The sequence below is a fragment of the Diadema antillarum genome, unplaced genomic scaffold (genome assembly GCF_040938485.1).
Source record: "Diadema antillarum isolate AM-2024a unplaced genomic scaffold, OU_Dant_1.0 scf00000099, whole genome shotgun sequence".
NCBI classification, from domain to species: Eukaryota; Metazoa; Echinodermata; class Echinoidea; order Diadematoida; family Diadematidae; genus Diadema; species Diadema antillarum.
Genome location: NW_027270988.1, coordinates 4,393,267 through 4,411,472, shown reverse-complemented (window position 1 = coordinate 4,411,472; position 18,206 = coordinate 4,393,267). Strand labels below are relative to the sequence as shown.

Sequence of the window (18,206 nt, the reverse complement as noted above, 5' to 3'; positions counted from 1 at the left end):
ATCTGCGTAGAAATCCCTATTCCACACTTCGTGCATGACAATCAAAGCGCTCTTGCGTATACATGTACATTGTCCTATTCAGAAGCAGATATTGGTACATGTACGAAATCAATTGAATCCAGTTCTGTCGGTTTTTACATTGTTCGTACTTCCATTGACGGTTGAAGCATTGTGATTGAAATATTGCATGGGTCGTGAAATCAGGGAAGGTGGGGTTGAGGCGGCTGCAGGCCCTCCCTTGGCCGCCGCTGCAGAACATGGGAAATATGATTTGCTACACGAAATCAAGAAAATATCTTTCATTTCTGAAAGTTTTTAAACGACTAGCTGCTGGCCAAGATTGTCAAAGTGTAAGATCTATGTTGGTTAGTAGGCCTACGCTATAAAAATATAAATTCATCAAATACTGCCTTCTTCAGTTCAGTTGTCTGTTGCGCGCATATCCAGACGTAATGTTTATGATTACTCTTGAACTTTCACTGTCGTTTGCATGTTTATTTGTGCATACGTGTGTGTGTGTGTTTGTACTTGCCCCTCCTTTTTCTAAGTCTCTGATGTTATCCTCGCTGTTTTAAAACTGTTAAACCTATTATATTCAACCTCCATTACTTGGCAAGGCCATGTAACATCCGTGTCCTTAGAGTTCCTACCGGAAAGAACGCAGGGCTCTGTGTGTACGTCACATGTGCGCTATTAGAAACGAGGTTCAAATGACGTCATCAAGCCATATACACACTGTACTGAGATATGGGGCAAAAACTGATGTGCAAGCGCGTAGTAAGCGTCACGTAAGCTGGTATGCGGCTCGCGTGTCGCGTGCCAGAGGTGTGCGCACACAGTCATGTGATTTGTTTCTGCCCCATAGCCAGCCCGTCATTAAACGTCACGGAATCTCGTCTCGCTTACCTCTACGGTCGTGGAGGTCAGTGCCACGTCTATAGGGAGGAGAAGAATCCTCACCAAGGGCAGATCTGGATCGGCTCTGGACCAGTTAAACGCTTTTTTTTTTTGTACCTTATTGGTCTTTCGGGCCTGATGTTACCATCATACTACATGTATGATGAAAAGTGGCCCTAAATTACCCCCCCCCCCCCCCGTTTGAAAAAAAAAAGAAATGAAAGGGGGCTTGAAGCGGAAGTGGCACGAGAAACGAAAAATATGCACGCGGGATTTTTGTTTTGTTTTTGTTTTGTTTTGTTTTTGCTTGTCAGCTGATTTAACCCGGAAGTGGTCCACTTTGTCGAATTCTGAACACCCATAAAAATCCTACTTACGGGCCTGTGATGTGGTGACCGAGTACTTAGTAGGTTGACAACAAAGTTATAGTCTGACATTATAAATAGCTGTAAACATGAAACGTGTTTCGCTTTCATGTCAGGACAGCACTATGAGTACAAGGACATTACAAAAATAATGTTATTTTGAAAGGCGTCCTCATGCGACTGATAACGCTGAGGAATGCAGACAATTTCACGACATCATGCTGTACTAGTGTTGAATCATTGATTTTTTTTTCTTCAATAACAATACAATTATTTTTTTTTTTTACTAAGCAGGAGTCATCATCCCACCCAGACATTTTTGTCACTTAAAATCTAAATGCATTATTCGACCCTATTCGTTCTTACACGAATATTAAGAACACAAAATGGCGCTTATGTCTTCACTATTATCAATGTGTATATTTGCTTCATTACACTGATTGGTTTCTTTCATGCAGTATACGGCACCAGCCAATTCTTTTGCAAAAGAGAACAATAAGGAAATAGAAAAAACAATCAGCAATTATTAACTATGTATGTGTACAATAACAGAGATATTAACCCAATAAGGATTTTGTCATGTGTTGCATAAAATACATTAAAATCGTTATATTCGTCACGTTTGCTGCAATTTATGGCTTGCAGCAATGAAGATATTGCCCGAGATCCCCTCTTCATGGTGTAGGTCCTACTTTCCTTCTATCTATTGCGTTGAGGTTTTTAACCGTATTTTTCAGTTTTTATTTCATTTATCTAATCTACCGCAAAAAATGCAATTGAAACAAGATATTTGACTACACAACATCAGTACAACACTGTCATCAAGAAGATTACTGTGAACTGAAATACAATAGATATTGTCTTACATGTTACAGCATCACTGTCGAGCACAGTATTAAAACAATTCAGCGATCAATATCAGTGACTAGTCTTGAATTGAGACTCACGTAAAGATCCCGACACACAGCGTGTTATGATTTCATTTCGTTTCCTCCATTTACTTTTCACATTGACTACAAACATGTATTTGATATTACTTGTAATAAGTTGAAGGTACATCAAAATAACTTCCAAGACATTTGAACAAACTTTCCATGCGTTGATAGAAGTGGGTAATAATGGGGTATTGAAGGAAAGGAAAGTAGAGATGGTAACCCCTACTTTGAGCATTTACAAACATCACTTCAATTTTGAACAGTTTCGGACTGAATATGGTGTTTGTTGTATTTTTTTTTTGTATTTTTCGATTAGTCATGCAATCCCTTAGAGTGAAAAAAATATTGAAAAGAAATCAGTGAATAATAACAAAATAAAGGCGCAACAAGAAGACACAATATCTAATCTATCTAAAAGAACCAAAATAAGTCGAAATATACACCGAGAATTATGCGACAAAATATTTCAACCACCTAATTCTGACTGGATCAATATATACAAAGTTCCTTACAGATCTACCCTGAATCAAAGACTTCGTTATTTTCAATAAAGAATTCTGCACAGAAATATCGGTGTTATATATTACTTTTTGCAATGGGAATCTCCAACACAGACCTTTATATGTTTTGTTCGAGCTCCACAGAAACAATTGCACATATGTCTTGGGAATGTGATGTTACATAAAGATTCATTTCTCAATACTGGAAATTATGTTATAGAATCAAACTCAAATTACTATACTTTTATACTCAGTTCTACAGAAAATCTCTAGTGTTACAATGTGGTTTTTTGTATGCAAAGTACTTTACAATTTCTGCTAGAAATAAAATGTAAAAAGAAATTATTAGATTTTCTCCAATTTTGTCAATATGTAAAGCAAGCGAAGAAAGTAGATGAATAACAAGTTGTAAAACTAAAGGTATTCCATGCGATCGTATTCATATTATTTAGAATGATGTAGCTGCCTGCCAAATTGATTTGATATAATGTTACAATTATTTGTACCTGAATGTTGAGAAGTGAATAATATTTCGTTATGAAAAAATCGATTCAATTGTCAATAAGATATTTGAAAATATGACAATGAATCTAGTCATTGACATCATATGACATTAGTTGGTCGAAATGTTCTTTTTCTAACGTTTTTCGTCACGGAATATGATTATGCTCCTCGCTTGTTTATTTCCTCTTGCTGATCACAATCTCGTATGGTGTCAGCAGACGTCCAGCGACTGTTTTAGGGATGGTTTTGCAGAGGTTTTTGTTCTCTTTGCCCGGTACCTTGGAGAAGGTGTAGTTCTGGAGGAACCAGGAGAAGATGAGGAAGAGGTCGGCCTTAGCAACCGCCTCCCCGAGACAGCTACGGCGACCCGCTCCGAAGGGCATGAAGCTCGGAGGGTGCTGACGAACGGTTCCTCCATCATCTAGAAAGTGTTCTGTATTAGCAAGTATCATTCGGATAGGAATGTAAATAGCTCTTTCGTAAGTTGGAGTATATGCTAACATCATGGCATTAGCGGAATTGGTCCTATCTTTTGCCAACTTGTCTTCCTCAAGAAATGTCGCAGCGTACGGTTATCGTTATTTGCTGAATTATCAACTCAAAATACTATGTGCAATTATATTTGGGCTCCATTACCATCCCAAAAGAATCAACGCATTACACATTGATTTTTATTTGGCAAAGTCTTATTACCGAATAGATCGATCGTTTCAAATATTGTTCCAGATAATGACTCTTGTTACGAAACAAGAATAATGACTAGATTTACAAGCAGTCATTGACAGGATATGTTAAAATCAAAATGTCTATTCTTGCGAAAGAGAAGAAACTTTGGAAAAGAAAACATTAGATTCTGCAAATTTTCTCATGGTGAACATCGCGTTCCTGAATAAGCCGTAGTACTATCTCATTAACAAAAGTGTTGTCGTTTTTTGTTTTGTTTAATAACATAATACTTTAAAGGGTGTGTACAGTTCTGGTCGAGGTGAAGATTTAGCTTTTAATGTTTTGTGAGATATTCAGAAACCACTCTATGAGATGTCAAAGAGCATGCAGTTCTAAGGGGTATCAAAAGTTTATTCGATGAAAATCGGTTTTGAAATGGCTGAGATATCCAAAAACAAGGTGAAACAAAGATATACTAATAAAGTTGGGGCATGTCGCCTTTTATTATTAGCACTTTTTTTGGATATCTCAGCCATTTGAAAACCAATTTTCATCAAATAAACGTTGAATCCTTCTTAAAATTACATGCTCTTTCATATTTCATAAGAGGCTTTTCATTATCTCACTTAGGAATGTTCAAAACATGAATCCCTACCTCAACCAGTACTGTACAGTCCCTTTAAATGAAAGAATCTTCATCAAATCATCAAATCATCAAATTCATATTTCTATGTATAGGGTACCCACGCGAGAAATCAAAAGAGTGTTTCATCAAATAAATGCACTTAGACTGATCATAAAAGAATAACAACAATAGTTTCTTTTACACCAAATTTGTAATTCCAATTCTGTTGGTAATGGTGTCTCCTACGATAAAATCTAGGAAACTAAATCAACATTTTGTATTTTTCTTTGATTATATTTTACCTCGAGAAGCATCAATGAGATCACTGCTTGCAATGACAGGACATTAATAAACGCAACAAAATACGACAAATCTAACAATGTTTGCTTGTTTGCATTAATCGTCTTACTCAATAAAGTCAAACGACGTACAAATCTCTCTTGGTTTAACCTAAATAATTTTTTTTCTTTCAGCTTGGTAGATTTGCATGCTGTTGTGTCAACGATGGTTTGTTGTTGTTTTGTTTATGTCTTTGTGTGTGTGTGTGTGTGTGTTTGTTTGTTTGTTTGTTTTTAGGGGGCTCTTTTCACCTGGCTTGAACGATTCCGGATCACTCCATTCGTTGGGGTCAAAGTGCATGGAGTGGATGTTGAGCATGACGGTGGTTCCTTTTGGTATGGAGTAGCCACCTGCAAGGGAAATGGGGAGTGTGTCATTTCAATCATAAATGTGATTCACTGTTAAGCGAAGCTGGGCTTCAAGAAAGACCCGATGGGAGCAGCACACATAATTACATGATTGAACTCTTTACATCAATAGATTTGCCATCCTCAACAGCTGTATATCCAGTAAAACGGCAAAGAGTAAAATAGAACATGTCAGATTTTTCAGTAAACTCAGTAAAGACTTTCGTAATCGCTGATGTTTAAACAAGTCATATGAGCTATATAGAGAAATACATTCACAAATATCATGTTCATGGATATGAATTAAGGTCATTCGTAAATGCATTTGCACTATTCTATAAGCAATCAGCATAGCTTGCTGAGTAATGAACTTTGTCTTCATCCAAGTCCTAATCGCTTGTCTTTCGTTGATAACTCGAAATCTTTCTTGAGGTTCTGCGTGATTGTGAGTGAACTTACGGAGTGTAGTATCGCGAGTGGTAGAATGAGGCAGGGCCGTTGGCACAATAGTGCTGTACCGCATCACTTCGTACAGTGTGGCCTCGGTGTACGGCAGCGTCCCGCGGTCCTCTATGGTTGGCACACGATCACGGCCGACCACGGAGTCGATCTCCGACTGGATTTTCTTCTGCACTTCCGGTGTCTCGGCAAGGCAGGCAAAAGCCCAATACAGTGTGTCGATAGTGGTCTGAGTACCAGCTGGATTTGAGGGAATAGATGCGGGAGTGGTGTATCGAAATGGCAAATGTGAAACTATTATTCATAACGCTCGGTTCAGAAAATCGTGTCAAATGAAAGACATCTTTCATCATAGTATTACCACTTACACTAAACTCTATATCTCACACAAAGTAGAGCTGAAACAACAGTAGCAGATGAGTGAGGGGAAAACAAACACTTGCATATTAATTATATGTATACACACAAAAACCCAAAGACAACCTGTCATCATCATCACCGTCATCGCCATCATTATCGTCGTCGTTATCCTCGGTGGTGTTGGGCAGTCAATTCCCTTCATGGTTCTCGTCCTAACCGTCAATGTGAGTGATATTAAACACTCTTGTCTTTTTGCATTGTTTCTTTCAATGCCTCGCGGGGTCTCACACGCGGATTCTTCCCAGCAGCTAATAGGAAATTCAGTATCCTATAGAGCGAGCGGGTCTCTTCTCTCTTAGCTACAGCTGTAGTCTCACCTCCTCTGCAGCTAGCCCGTTTCCAAGGTAAGAACTTGTCCATCTTCAAACTTCCTTATTTGGAGTCTGAGTTGGTGGATGTCGAATAGTTCTTCGTCAATCGATGACGACTATGGTGTTGTTTTTTAATTCTTGAATCAAATATCTTGTTATACTTATACTTCTTATACTTCATATCAATCATACAGTTGTTTTGTATAAGTCTTGTTTACCAATGCCTCCTGAAATTTTCTCCATTTGATGATAGTGTAATAATTGCTAAAATGTTGCAATGGAACTTGGGTATGAAAAGAAAGACAGCTGAGTGAGCAGGTTCACATCCCCCCTTCCACCCTCACCCCTTGGAGGATTCTCCGTCGTCCTTATCTATAAGAAAACCTGTCACAAACATGTCACACAGAAATATGGATTGGGTACAAAATATTGTGAGAAGTCAGAAAACAAGTGTCCATATTGAAACATTCGACAACTTTATGCATGCTTATTTCATTCCAGGAAGAATTGAGTTTAATTAATTACCAGAAAATATATCGATGATTGTCATCAAGATGTGAGCATCGGAAAGCTTGTCCACATTTTCACCTTCCCTTTTAGCATCCTCCTGGGTCTTTAGCATCATGCTGTAGAAATCATTGATGTTTTCTGAAAGGAAATAAGAGGAGAGAGAGAGGGAGAGAAATTGACAAACAGAAAACCGGATGCAGTTTATCCAGTTTTTAAACGATTCAAAGGAAATTTCGCACACATTTGACTCGATGTAGAATTATGGCCCTGAAATCAGCAATAAATTGTACTCATTATTTTACAGTACAAGAATAAAGTTATTGTTTATCATTCTCGGCAATGTACAAGCACAGAAGAGTTAGGAGGGGGTACAAATCCCCCTCAGTGATATTTTCCGGTTCATTTTGTTCTTGCTGATGATTATCTTGAAGCCTTCTAAACATAGATGCGCGTTGTGAACCATAGAACCAAACAGGTTTAATGGTACTATTTTTCTCTTTGGACAGTAGGCCTACGCCATGGTTAGAAAGATCCTTTTGTCATTATCTATTATTATTTTTTTAACCATGAACCCGCCTGAGCAGCGTAACATTTATTCATTATCTGAATTCACAGTTACACCACCCGTATTCACAAGTAAACACAGAGTGCTAAATACACAGGAAGAAGACGATCGATTGCATGGTTCTCATCCGATACGCAGTATCTGTTCAATGATTATTCAATCATGTTTGTCGTAAAGACTTTACATTCTTTTATATTAAGACGTCTTCTGTCAATCTACGAGTACACAGTGAATGAAAGAGGCAGGATTAGCACGTATACCTGGATCGTATTTCTCTTCCCGGTGCTCGGCCAACTCGGAGTTGATCATATCCTTGAAGGCTTCAGTGACTTTTTTGATAAGGCGTGGACCCGAGGTTGGTATATACCTCGCCCACCTGAAGAAGTCAGCAGCAAGACCCAGCCCGACACTCGCATTCGCCTCGTCGTTCATTTTCAGCCACGCCTCGACTTTCGGCTCGTGAAGCTCATAGCTACCATGAAGTTCAACAGTTGAAAGTGTAAGTAAATACGGTGTACGCTCATGTCTTTCAAGAGATGAATCAATTCTAAACTATAACGATGTTAATATGCCTTCAAAGAGAGAACGCGTAATTTTAGCAATGGATAGCTATACAAGTAGAAAGAGTTTCATTGCATCAACATATCGAATTCAGAGTTCTTATATACTTAATTTAATATTCATACTGAATTGAATGATATTATGATTTGCGATTATCTTAAATGCCAGTTGGGATCAATTACTAGTAATTATTCTATCTAAATATTTAGGGAAAGACGTAGTCATAAAAACATTTAGGTCCAATTCACAGACTTCAAAATTTCGAGGATTAAAATCTTCGTAATCAAGATCAAGCTATCCTGATACAAATTGATTAATGGGAACAAGAGTCGGAATATCCAAATAAATCCAAAACTGTGGAATATATCATGAGATCAACTGCCTGTATCGAGAACGGAATTGAAAATGTTTCTCTAATTTGGAAAAAATAAATAAATCAAAGTTTACAAACCATATATATATATATATATATATATGCCAAGAACAGTTCTGAAGAAAATTGTTCCCGTATGGAGAAAAGCAGAAGATTGGTGAACTTTTATGTACAAACCAAGTTTAAAGCTTCTCAAGACCTACTTCACGTATATAAAACAATGCATTTTTATATGGAAATTTTTACAATTCAGAAATTTTTAATGTATTCATTTTCTTCAGATATCACTGTAGTTTTTAACTCAAAGCAACCCAGTAGTAGCAACGCAGTATCAATATTGAATTTAATTGAATTGAATTACTTTGTGTGAATTAATTGCCTAAAATACGTTTCTATGTGCTAAGAGATATATAACATACTTCAGATCTTTTACCTCTGCGGGAAAGAACGCAATGTCTTACAGTGTGTTCACAATGTGTTCACATAGTCAACTATGCAAAGAACTAGTCACACTGTGGTGTTTTTTTTTTTTTTTTTTTTTTTTTTTACAGAGTTCACGTCGTAATGTCCTGTTTCACACTGTGAACTGATGATTCACAATGTGTTCACAATGTTAAAGCACTCGAATCCGACAGTGTGAAGAAATTCCACAATGTGTTAAAATGTGTCACACTTTGTTTCACACTGTGTGCTTTCTAGCAGGGACGGCAAGAGATAATGGTAACCGGAGCTCTTATGTAATAAGGCAAATTTTCAACTGATATGATTTGACACTAAAGTTTGTGATTAGTAAATAAACGAACTTGAACGCGGCTGCGGAGCTCAGCCATGTAGGGAAACAAAAATACTTTCACTGTAAGTCAATACCTCTTCCCAAAGCACATCTGTGTGAGGACATTGTACATCAGAAGGGTTAGGAGAAGTCTTGGATCGATCGGTTTTCCCTCATTCTCAGCTAACTCCTTCTCCAGTTTTGGGTAGACACTGGTTATCAGTTTTTGCAAAGGCTTGCCCGTTGCAAAGTGCCTGGAAATGAAGAAAGATGTATACGAATCAGTCCTTCTGTTTAAGGTTACAGTCAAAATGAGTGAATGATTACAAAAGAATCATAAATAAATTCAAACGGACGACAGAAACCAGCGATTATTTCAGGAATTTAACACAATTCATACTGTCGTCTTCTTTGGAGTTTCGCTACAACATTTTCGGTTGTTTAATCACTTTGCGGTAATTGATTCTCTGCACATCATCAGTGAAATTCCAGCTTTGTTAATATATCTGCTGTGTTTTATGTTGTTTAACTGTATACAAATCGCACCTTATTTCAAAAGAATGGGAAAGGTTTCTTTAACATTTAGAAGGACTGCATTTTGATTCATCATAGATTCAGAGAACGAGGGGAAAGAAATGAAGGATAGTTGAACTGTAGTCTTTCCTGAAGGAGTTTCGAGCAGAATATGGGCAGAATCCCCCCTCTCTTCTTGCACATATCACAACTGTAGTGAAAGAGATTGCGTGGTTTTCTTACATTCAAAACAGGATGATATCAATGTACCTACTTTAATAAACTCTCAACACGGGTCTCTATGAATAGAACTGAATTATTTCAAAGACAGATTACATAATTCTGGTGAAGTGTGACGGAATGACGCCAACATCTCCCCTTCCCTATTACCTGCTAAAGTCCGTGAACATTACTCTTGTCTTGTTCTTCTCCTACCAAGTCGTAACTTTACGTTCTCTGTTTTTGTGGTTATTATAATCGTCTGATGTAAAGCAGTTCCGTTATAAAATTGAAGTCTAAGAATAGCTTAAACTTCTTGTGCCACATATTATGGTGGTTTTTATTTCCTGGAGAATATGAAAATTGTTTTCAGCTTCGAGAAAGATGAACAAGAGGACAGGCTGATAATCCGTGGCAATTTCCATTGTTTGCCGGCTGCAGATGATTACTTCAGATGTTAGGTTAATGCTATAACATGATGTGTGTGATCATGATTGTATACCAAACTTATTCCAAAATATTTCCATGATCAATGGACCTTGGTAGTGGCGGCTCACCAAGATCAAGGTCTACAAAAGGGACATGGGAATGACTGTGATAGTGATGTAGAAAGCCAATAGGCGTACTTACCTGAGAGCTGAATGACCAAGCTTCCGATGGAGTTTCCACGTGTCGGAGTAAGGACTTATTGCGATATCCTTAAACCCATCGCTGAACACCTCGGCTGCCCATAGAAAGGATACGAAGTACGTTAAACTCATTATGATACATTCATCGTTTAAACAATTGATTAAGATGTAAAGACGCGTGATCTTCCAACCGTAGGCTATAAGTAGTGATGATTGTGATTCTTAACTACCTATAACATGTATAAGTTATAATATTATGCGTTCAAATTTAGGACACAACTACAACACAACAACCCTCTGTACAACAAACATTAAACCACCATAGAATTCTCTTGTTTTTATGTTAAAATGTTATTGTGATTCTGACATCAAAGGACTTAACCACAACATGACGGGGCGGTGCAAGTATTAAGGTACACCGGACCATAACTTTCACACAGACAACACTACAAGACCACACTCAGCACCAACACAGTAAGTTCTGTTTTGAGATTGTATTTAGTAATAGCATGCTGATTTGTTTTTTGTTATAAAATGCGCTGAATTGAGGTATGTTTTATGTTGAGTATATTTTGAAATGTATAGTATATGAGGCTAGTTAAGTTTAGTATGATTTTATACCTAGATTGATTGTATTTATACGTTGTTGTCATTGACTGTGTAGATCCTGAAGAAGGGCTTTTCGCCCGAAAGCTCGATGATTAAAGGGGTGCTACCCAACCATGCCAACACCAGCCACGTCTATATGTGCAAGATTTGCTGTCAATATATATATATATATATATATATATATATGGTAAACATATCCCCTCCACACACACACACACACACACACACACACACACACACATACACACATTACCATAGTGACAATGGAAACACAATGGCAAGGAAAATCAAGCCCATTTCCCCCAACTGCACAACCAAATATTTCATGTATATTAATTGCCGTCGTCAAATTCACTTCAGCGTTGTAAACGACAAAGAATCTTTCCTTCATCATAGTTTCATAATCCTAAACAAATATATTCTTACATGTCTTGTAACAATCATCTTTTTTCTCGACGTACATGAGTAAAAGTCTGGCCGTCCAGCGAACTCCACACTTTGTTTTACGACAGCCTCTTTGATAACGTCTTTGCGATTTAAGACCACCATCCATCTCTCCCCAATTTTCAGCCCGAAGATGTCGCCGTACTTCTTCGCCCAGTTGCCGAAAACCACTTCAGGACTGTCGTTCATATCTGAAGTAAAAAAAAAAAAATGCAGAAAACACATCAATGACTAGGTCCTTTTGTGTCTCTAGGCAGGAAAAAATACTGTCGAAATAGTATCATATCACTCAGCGTAACACTGTTTAGTGTGTGCGTGTGTGATTGATGATTGTTTTTTTTTTTCCAGATTTATATGATACCGGCATAGTTTTATGTCAACCATCAGATGTTTATGATACTGATGAGTGAAGCTGACAACATACGAAGCCTTCGTATGAAATGAGACTGTTTAATGCTTATCACAGATGAACGATATCACTTTAATGTTATACGAATGGATTAGAAGACCACGGAGGCACAGACAGATTTCAGCAAATTTTACTCTGGGTCTAGTACTATTTTCGAATTAAATTGAAAACTGTAATTTCCTCTGCATGAAATCTACGAGTCAAATAGTTGAAAGACACCTATACGAATGTAACCACGGTAATAGATAAGGCACAGTGTGCAAGTATACTCTCAGGAGGTTCTGTACAGTACAGGAAGAAGAAGAAGAAGTAAAAAAGCTCGACTTATAAGCTTTGGTTAGGGCCATGCACCATTATATAGATGATGACTGGCGGGGGAGGGAACATACCGAATGTTCCACCCGAAGGGTTTGAAATGCTATTGAGGGACTTATAGCCTCCCGAAATAGCATTTCAAACCCTGAGGGTGGAACGTTTGGTACACGTTCCCGACAACAAAAGTCATCATCTGTTATATTATATGGGTTAGTCAAATACGTCAACGTCAACCACAAAGATCGTAGAGATTCAGTGTACAGTACGAACTTTGCAGCCATGGCCACCATGTACCAGCATAGCATGCATGTGCAGCTAGCACTACGCCCTACATAGCTCGCTCGCGCAGAGCCGAATCCACTGTGCGCGCGCGGTCCTATCGGCCTTCTGTCATTTGTGACGTGGAAATGTTTTCCCATGGGAGAACATTACCAAGAATGTTCGCCCATGGGAGAACATAACGAATGTACCTCCATCACGTGACTCTGTTTAGCCAATCACTAACCGGTATTTGACTAACCCATTTAATATAAATGTATGTCGGACCACCATCATTCCAAAAAAAAAAAAAAGATAAGAAAAGGTAAGATAAAATAAGAAAGAAATATATTATCAAAAATATTGTCACGATTGTATACCGCTTTCATGTGTTTTTTTTTTTCATCTATAGAAAAGATAGATACAATTGTTACGTGGTGGGGATAAATCCAAATTCAATCTGAATATTATTTGGAATCAATTACGTAAACATAAGTAGCAACTACGTCAGCCAAGCCTCAGACAACCCAGGAGACATTCATATAGTTGTCATGAAGAGATTTATTTGCATATTTGGCTGGCCGTTACCTAGGTTACTCTGAGATGTAAGTATAGGATTATCATAATTACATAACATAAGTGAAAGCTTCCTTTTTGGGACAGCTTGCGAGATGTGCGTGCATGCGTTCATCCGTGTGTGTATGCTAACAAGGGTTGGGTAAAGTGTAGAGTGGTAAAGTAAAGTTAGTGAGGAAAATAAAGCGGAAAAGAGAAAGACCGAAAGGTAAAAAGGTAGCAGAACCTACGCCATGAAGAGGAAATCTTGGACAATAACTTCATCGCTGCGAGCCATTAACTATATATAAGCAAACTTGACGAACTATTTTGGTATATTGGTTTCATGGCCATCTTTAAGTGTACTATTATGTTGTGGTGAGTTGTTGATTACGATGTCGTTACCTCACTATTCTCTATGTAAAATAGTTGAGTGATGCTTAACCCATTTTTACCGTCAGAAAGGAATCAATCGTCGTCATGTTACAAATAACAATTATACTCATGTGATAATAGTGAGAGAAATAAGAGCCATTTATATTCTTCAATAGATATTCGTGTAAGAATGAATAGGATCGAGTACCTGCATTTAGATTTTAAGGAAACAAAATATCTTAATGGGATGTTGAAAAAAAAATTGTGTGTCAGTTCATGACCTTGGCCTACGTAGCTGTTATAACTTTGTAAGCAATGACTCGATACTCCATCCATCTCCATCCATCGCTAAAATCCACTAAAATGCCGCCATAATTATTATCAAGTATAATCTCGCCATGTAAGTTTGAGATAGAATTCAACGGTATTTTTAGAAGTCGCACAGAACATTCCACCTTTGCTTCGATCTTTGATCCGTATAATCGCTGCGTACTTTTTGCAAGCGGGATTGTAATGGAATTAATACACTGCTATATTTCTGAAATATGTGAGGCTCCTATGTCATCAATACTGTTCAGTGTAATTTGTTTTAAGATTTTAAGATTTTTTTTTCTCTGCTCAAAGACCACAATAAATTCCACAAATCTATGCATGAAGCTGTCGATTTATATACTACATGATGTGAAATTATGAAAATCGTCTGGAATGCCTCTTTAAGCCCTGTAGCAGTGTTTTAACCTTGTACAAGTACTTGGGTAGGAACTTTCCTCTCTAAATGCTTTCAAATGAAGATACTGGTTTTTTTTTCAGAATATCACGAGGATCCTTAAACCCCTAAGAGGATAAACGTCATATCTAATTACATTCTAATATATACGCAATTTAGGCATACTTAGGCATAACGAACTAGCATTGATTCTTACATCATATCTAGTTTTTGCCCTCCTGATTTCCAACTACCATATTTTTATATCCCCTTCAATAACCTTCTTAACGTAAGAATGTTTTTTATCATGCAATTCTAGCTGTTGCTGAGATGAAAGTTACTATGGCAGGATTGTGGTTTAATCATGTAAATTGTGTTCGACAATGGTTAAGCAGAACCTAGAAGTAGGGTTTGGTTGATGGATTTAATGATAGAATTTGTGTATGTTGAATACTCAGTGTAAGACAAGATTGTAAGAGAAGCATGTTCCTATAGGAAAAGTGTCCAAACACAGTGGCTGGGCATGTAAGGAAAGCTTACCAAAGATGCTTCCTACGAACGGCAGACCCCGCGGCCCGGGAGGGAATCCGCTCGGCCTTAAGACGCTCCAGATTGCCATCGAAGTCAGGATGACTACAAGAGAGGCAGTGATGGTCAACGCATTGACCTGTCCGAAACTGGACTCCGAGATCGCTCCGAACATATCGATCATGATGGCTTAGATCAGGAAGGTGTAGCAGCAACTGGAGAATCAAATGCAGGATTTGGCTCCACCAAAAATCGCTACCGTGATACGAGTCCAAGTGAGGCGCCACTAGACTTGAGGGGCTGTTACCACTGCAGTAAGCACAGTTCCACGCAGTAAACGGAGACGTGGATAAGTAGAGCGCGCTGTCTTCTATCTTGTGTTTATCCGATGTGCATACACAGGCCGAACTCGTAACCTGTGGGATCTACATACTTGTATTCCACAAACATCATGACAAAGCAAATTACTCTTGCGTAACAAGTGTTCTATTCAAAGGCAGCCAGCTCTATCTGTATGTTACGATGTTCGCACTTGCCTGGTTCCTAGTCATTATGTGGGTCGTGAAACTAGAGAATGATGGGGGGGGGGGGGGGGTGGGGGTTAGGGAGCACAGAACTAGATTTCGGGAGTTGGTGCAGACCTTTCCGACGGCTGTTTGCTACAAAACATGGGAAATAAAATATTTTTGCTACAAGAAATCAAGAAATTGTCCATTATTTCTGAGAGTCTTAAACAACTTGGTATGGACCAAGAGAGGCAGCACATTTTACCAGTAACGGTTTAGTTGTCTGTGGCGCGCATTTATGTTTTGTGTTTATGATTACTCTGAAACTTTCACTATCGTTTGCGTGTTTGTTTGTGCAAACGTGTGTGCGTTTTGTACAGCCCCCTTTTAAAGCTCTAATGTTATTCATTCAACCTCCGTTAAACTTGGCAAGCATAACATCCATGTTCCGGCACTTTAACTACCGGGAAGAGGGAGACGGCCTTTGTGTTTATGACATGTGCAAATAGACAAAATATTGGGTATTATGATATCATTTTGCTATTTTTACCAAACATGCAGTTCTGTAACATTTGATATGACTATGTAATGAATGATCTAGCTGATGATAATCAATATCTCACTATTTTCCTCTGATATTGTACAAAATGCTGACGAAACGCTTTTTTTTTGCGCTATAAAAGTGTAAAGCATGATGTTACTCCTATATAGAAATTGATAACTTCAAAATAATTATGAGTAGGATGTATTCAGACTTGAGACGGGGGCATAAAGACCGGAAATTCCAACAAAGTATTTTCAAACTACACTTTTAGGGCAAACTATACGGTGCACTTGAGTGAAACATAAAGAACTTGATACACTGCTTATCTTCAGGCAGCCACGGTCATCTTTAATCACATGAACAATGATTGATAATGACAGAGTAAAGAAAACTTATATTTAAAGGGACATTCCAGACGAGTTTCATAAATTCACATCATGTAGTACATAAATCGACAACTCCTTGCATAGATTTGTGGCATTTATTGTGGTTCTTGAGCAGAGAAACAATACTTTGAAAAAACGTTAAACAAATTACACCGAACAAGGATGATGACATAGAGGCTCACATATTTCAGAAATGTATCAGTGTAATTCAATTGCAATACCGCCTGCTTGGGAGTTCACCTGTGTATAATCTATGCATGCCTTCCTCTTTTGTTCTGCTTCCTTGAGCTCCAACTCCTGCATTCTTATGGTGACTCTGCCATGTCATCATCCTTGTTCATTGCAATTTGTTCTAAATTTTGAAAACATTCTTATTCTTCATCCCAATTATCACAAATTCTGAAACTCTGTCCTCAGTATAACTAATTTATAGTTGTTCAAATGTAAAAATCTGAAAATCATCCGGAGGTCTCCTTTAAACGTAAACTACACAGATAACACTGGATGCAGCGTGATGTGACTTCGAACTTTGTGAATTACAGTATAACACGACAGTAATATATAACATTTCTATGTCTATTGTAACATCTTATGCTATGCAGCTAAGATCAGCAAGCTATTCATTCATTCATTCATTCATTCATTCATTCATGTTTCTATTTTCATTTCCAATCAATAGTAGGTAATACAAACGTCAAATGACAACATATCTTGTAACATAATACATCTTGTTTCATAAAGGACTTGGTGGAAATGAAAACTGAGGGGCTGCTAAAAAGCGAACGTGTATAGTGCAGTCCCCTCACTTACTCACGTTACATTACTACAATACATTAATACATAGCTGACAAAACTACAATACATGTACCGTACAAGTTAATCATTGGAAGTATACACTTTTCATTACATCGATGGTAACATGACGCATACAGCTGTGAAGCTGTACAAAATGTCGTTATTACTATCTATGCGCGTTTTTAAATACGGAAATCAGTATTCATCAATATTCGCTCGAAGCCCACCATGTATAGTGTAATCTCCATGTACTAAGCACTATGATTCGTTAGCTTTTACTAAAACGTGATTCAATTGCAACGGATTATGCCACGGCAAAGGTGACCGAGTGTGATTTGACAACAAAGTTGTATGTCATACATCATAAATAGTTGCAAACTTGAACGTGATTTGCTTTCACACTAGGGTAGTACTTCATACGAGTACAAAAATTATATTGTTTTGAAAGGTGTCCCCATGCATGCGACTGACGTTGTTGAGAAATGCAGACAATATTACCTATCGTGATATCAATCTGAAGAATCAATTATTTTCTTTTTCAACAACAATATATACAACTATTTTATGATTGCAAGAGTCATCATTCCATTAACATATTTTCCCCTTACAATCGAAATGCAGGTACTCGATCCTATTCATTCTTACCCGAATATCTATTCAAGAATATAAAATAGCTCTTATTTCTCTCACTATCATCACACGAGTATATCTTTTATTTGTAACATCATAACCGATAACGAGTGATTCCTTTCTGACGGTTAAAAAAAAAACTATTTTACATAGAGAATAGTGAGGTAACCACGTCGTAATCAACAACTCACCACAAAATAATAGTACACTAAGATGGACACGAAACCAATAATGATTTTGTCATGACTGGTGTTGTATAAAATATACCAAGATAGTTCGTCACTTTTGCTTACAGTTAATGGCTCGCAGGGATGAAGTTATTGTCCAAGATTTCCTCTTCATGGCGTGGATCCTACTATCTTTCTACCTATCGGTCTTTCTCTTTTCTTGTTTTATTTCCTCCTATCTCCTTACCCATTTTACAGTTTCCTTTCTCAAGAAAGTCGTGTTGCGGTTTTGCACCTTATTTTTTTTTCAGCTTTTATCTCTTTTATCTAGTTTCCAACAAAAGTTCAATTTCCATAAGACATTTGAATACACATAATCAGTACAACACTGTCACCAGGAAAAATGAAAAACTGAAGAACAATATATATATTGCCATACATTACAGCATTCACTGTCGACCACAGTACT

General features: G+C 37.6%; 1 protein-coding gene across 1 annotated transcript; it reads right to left on the bottom strand.

The window, feature by feature from the left end:
• Positions 1-3,377: 3,377 nt before the first annotated feature.
• On the bottom strand, positions 3,378-14,893 carry LOC139718710 (steroid 17-alpha-hydroxylase/17,20 lyase-like). The gene is made up of 9 exons (XM_071630172.1): positions 14,722-14,893; positions 11,581-11,754; positions 10,512-10,605; positions 9,245-9,403; positions 7,704-7,915; positions 6,894-7,016; positions 5,638-5,877; positions 5,083-5,181; positions 3,378-3,634 (listed from the first exon to the last, which is right to left on the bottom strand). The coding sequence occupies exons 1-9, from the start codon at positions 14,891-14,893 to the stop codon at positions 3,378-3,380; spliced, it is 1,530 nt and encodes a 509-aa protein (XP_071486273.1).
• Positions 14,894-18,206: the final 3,313 nt, after the last annotated feature.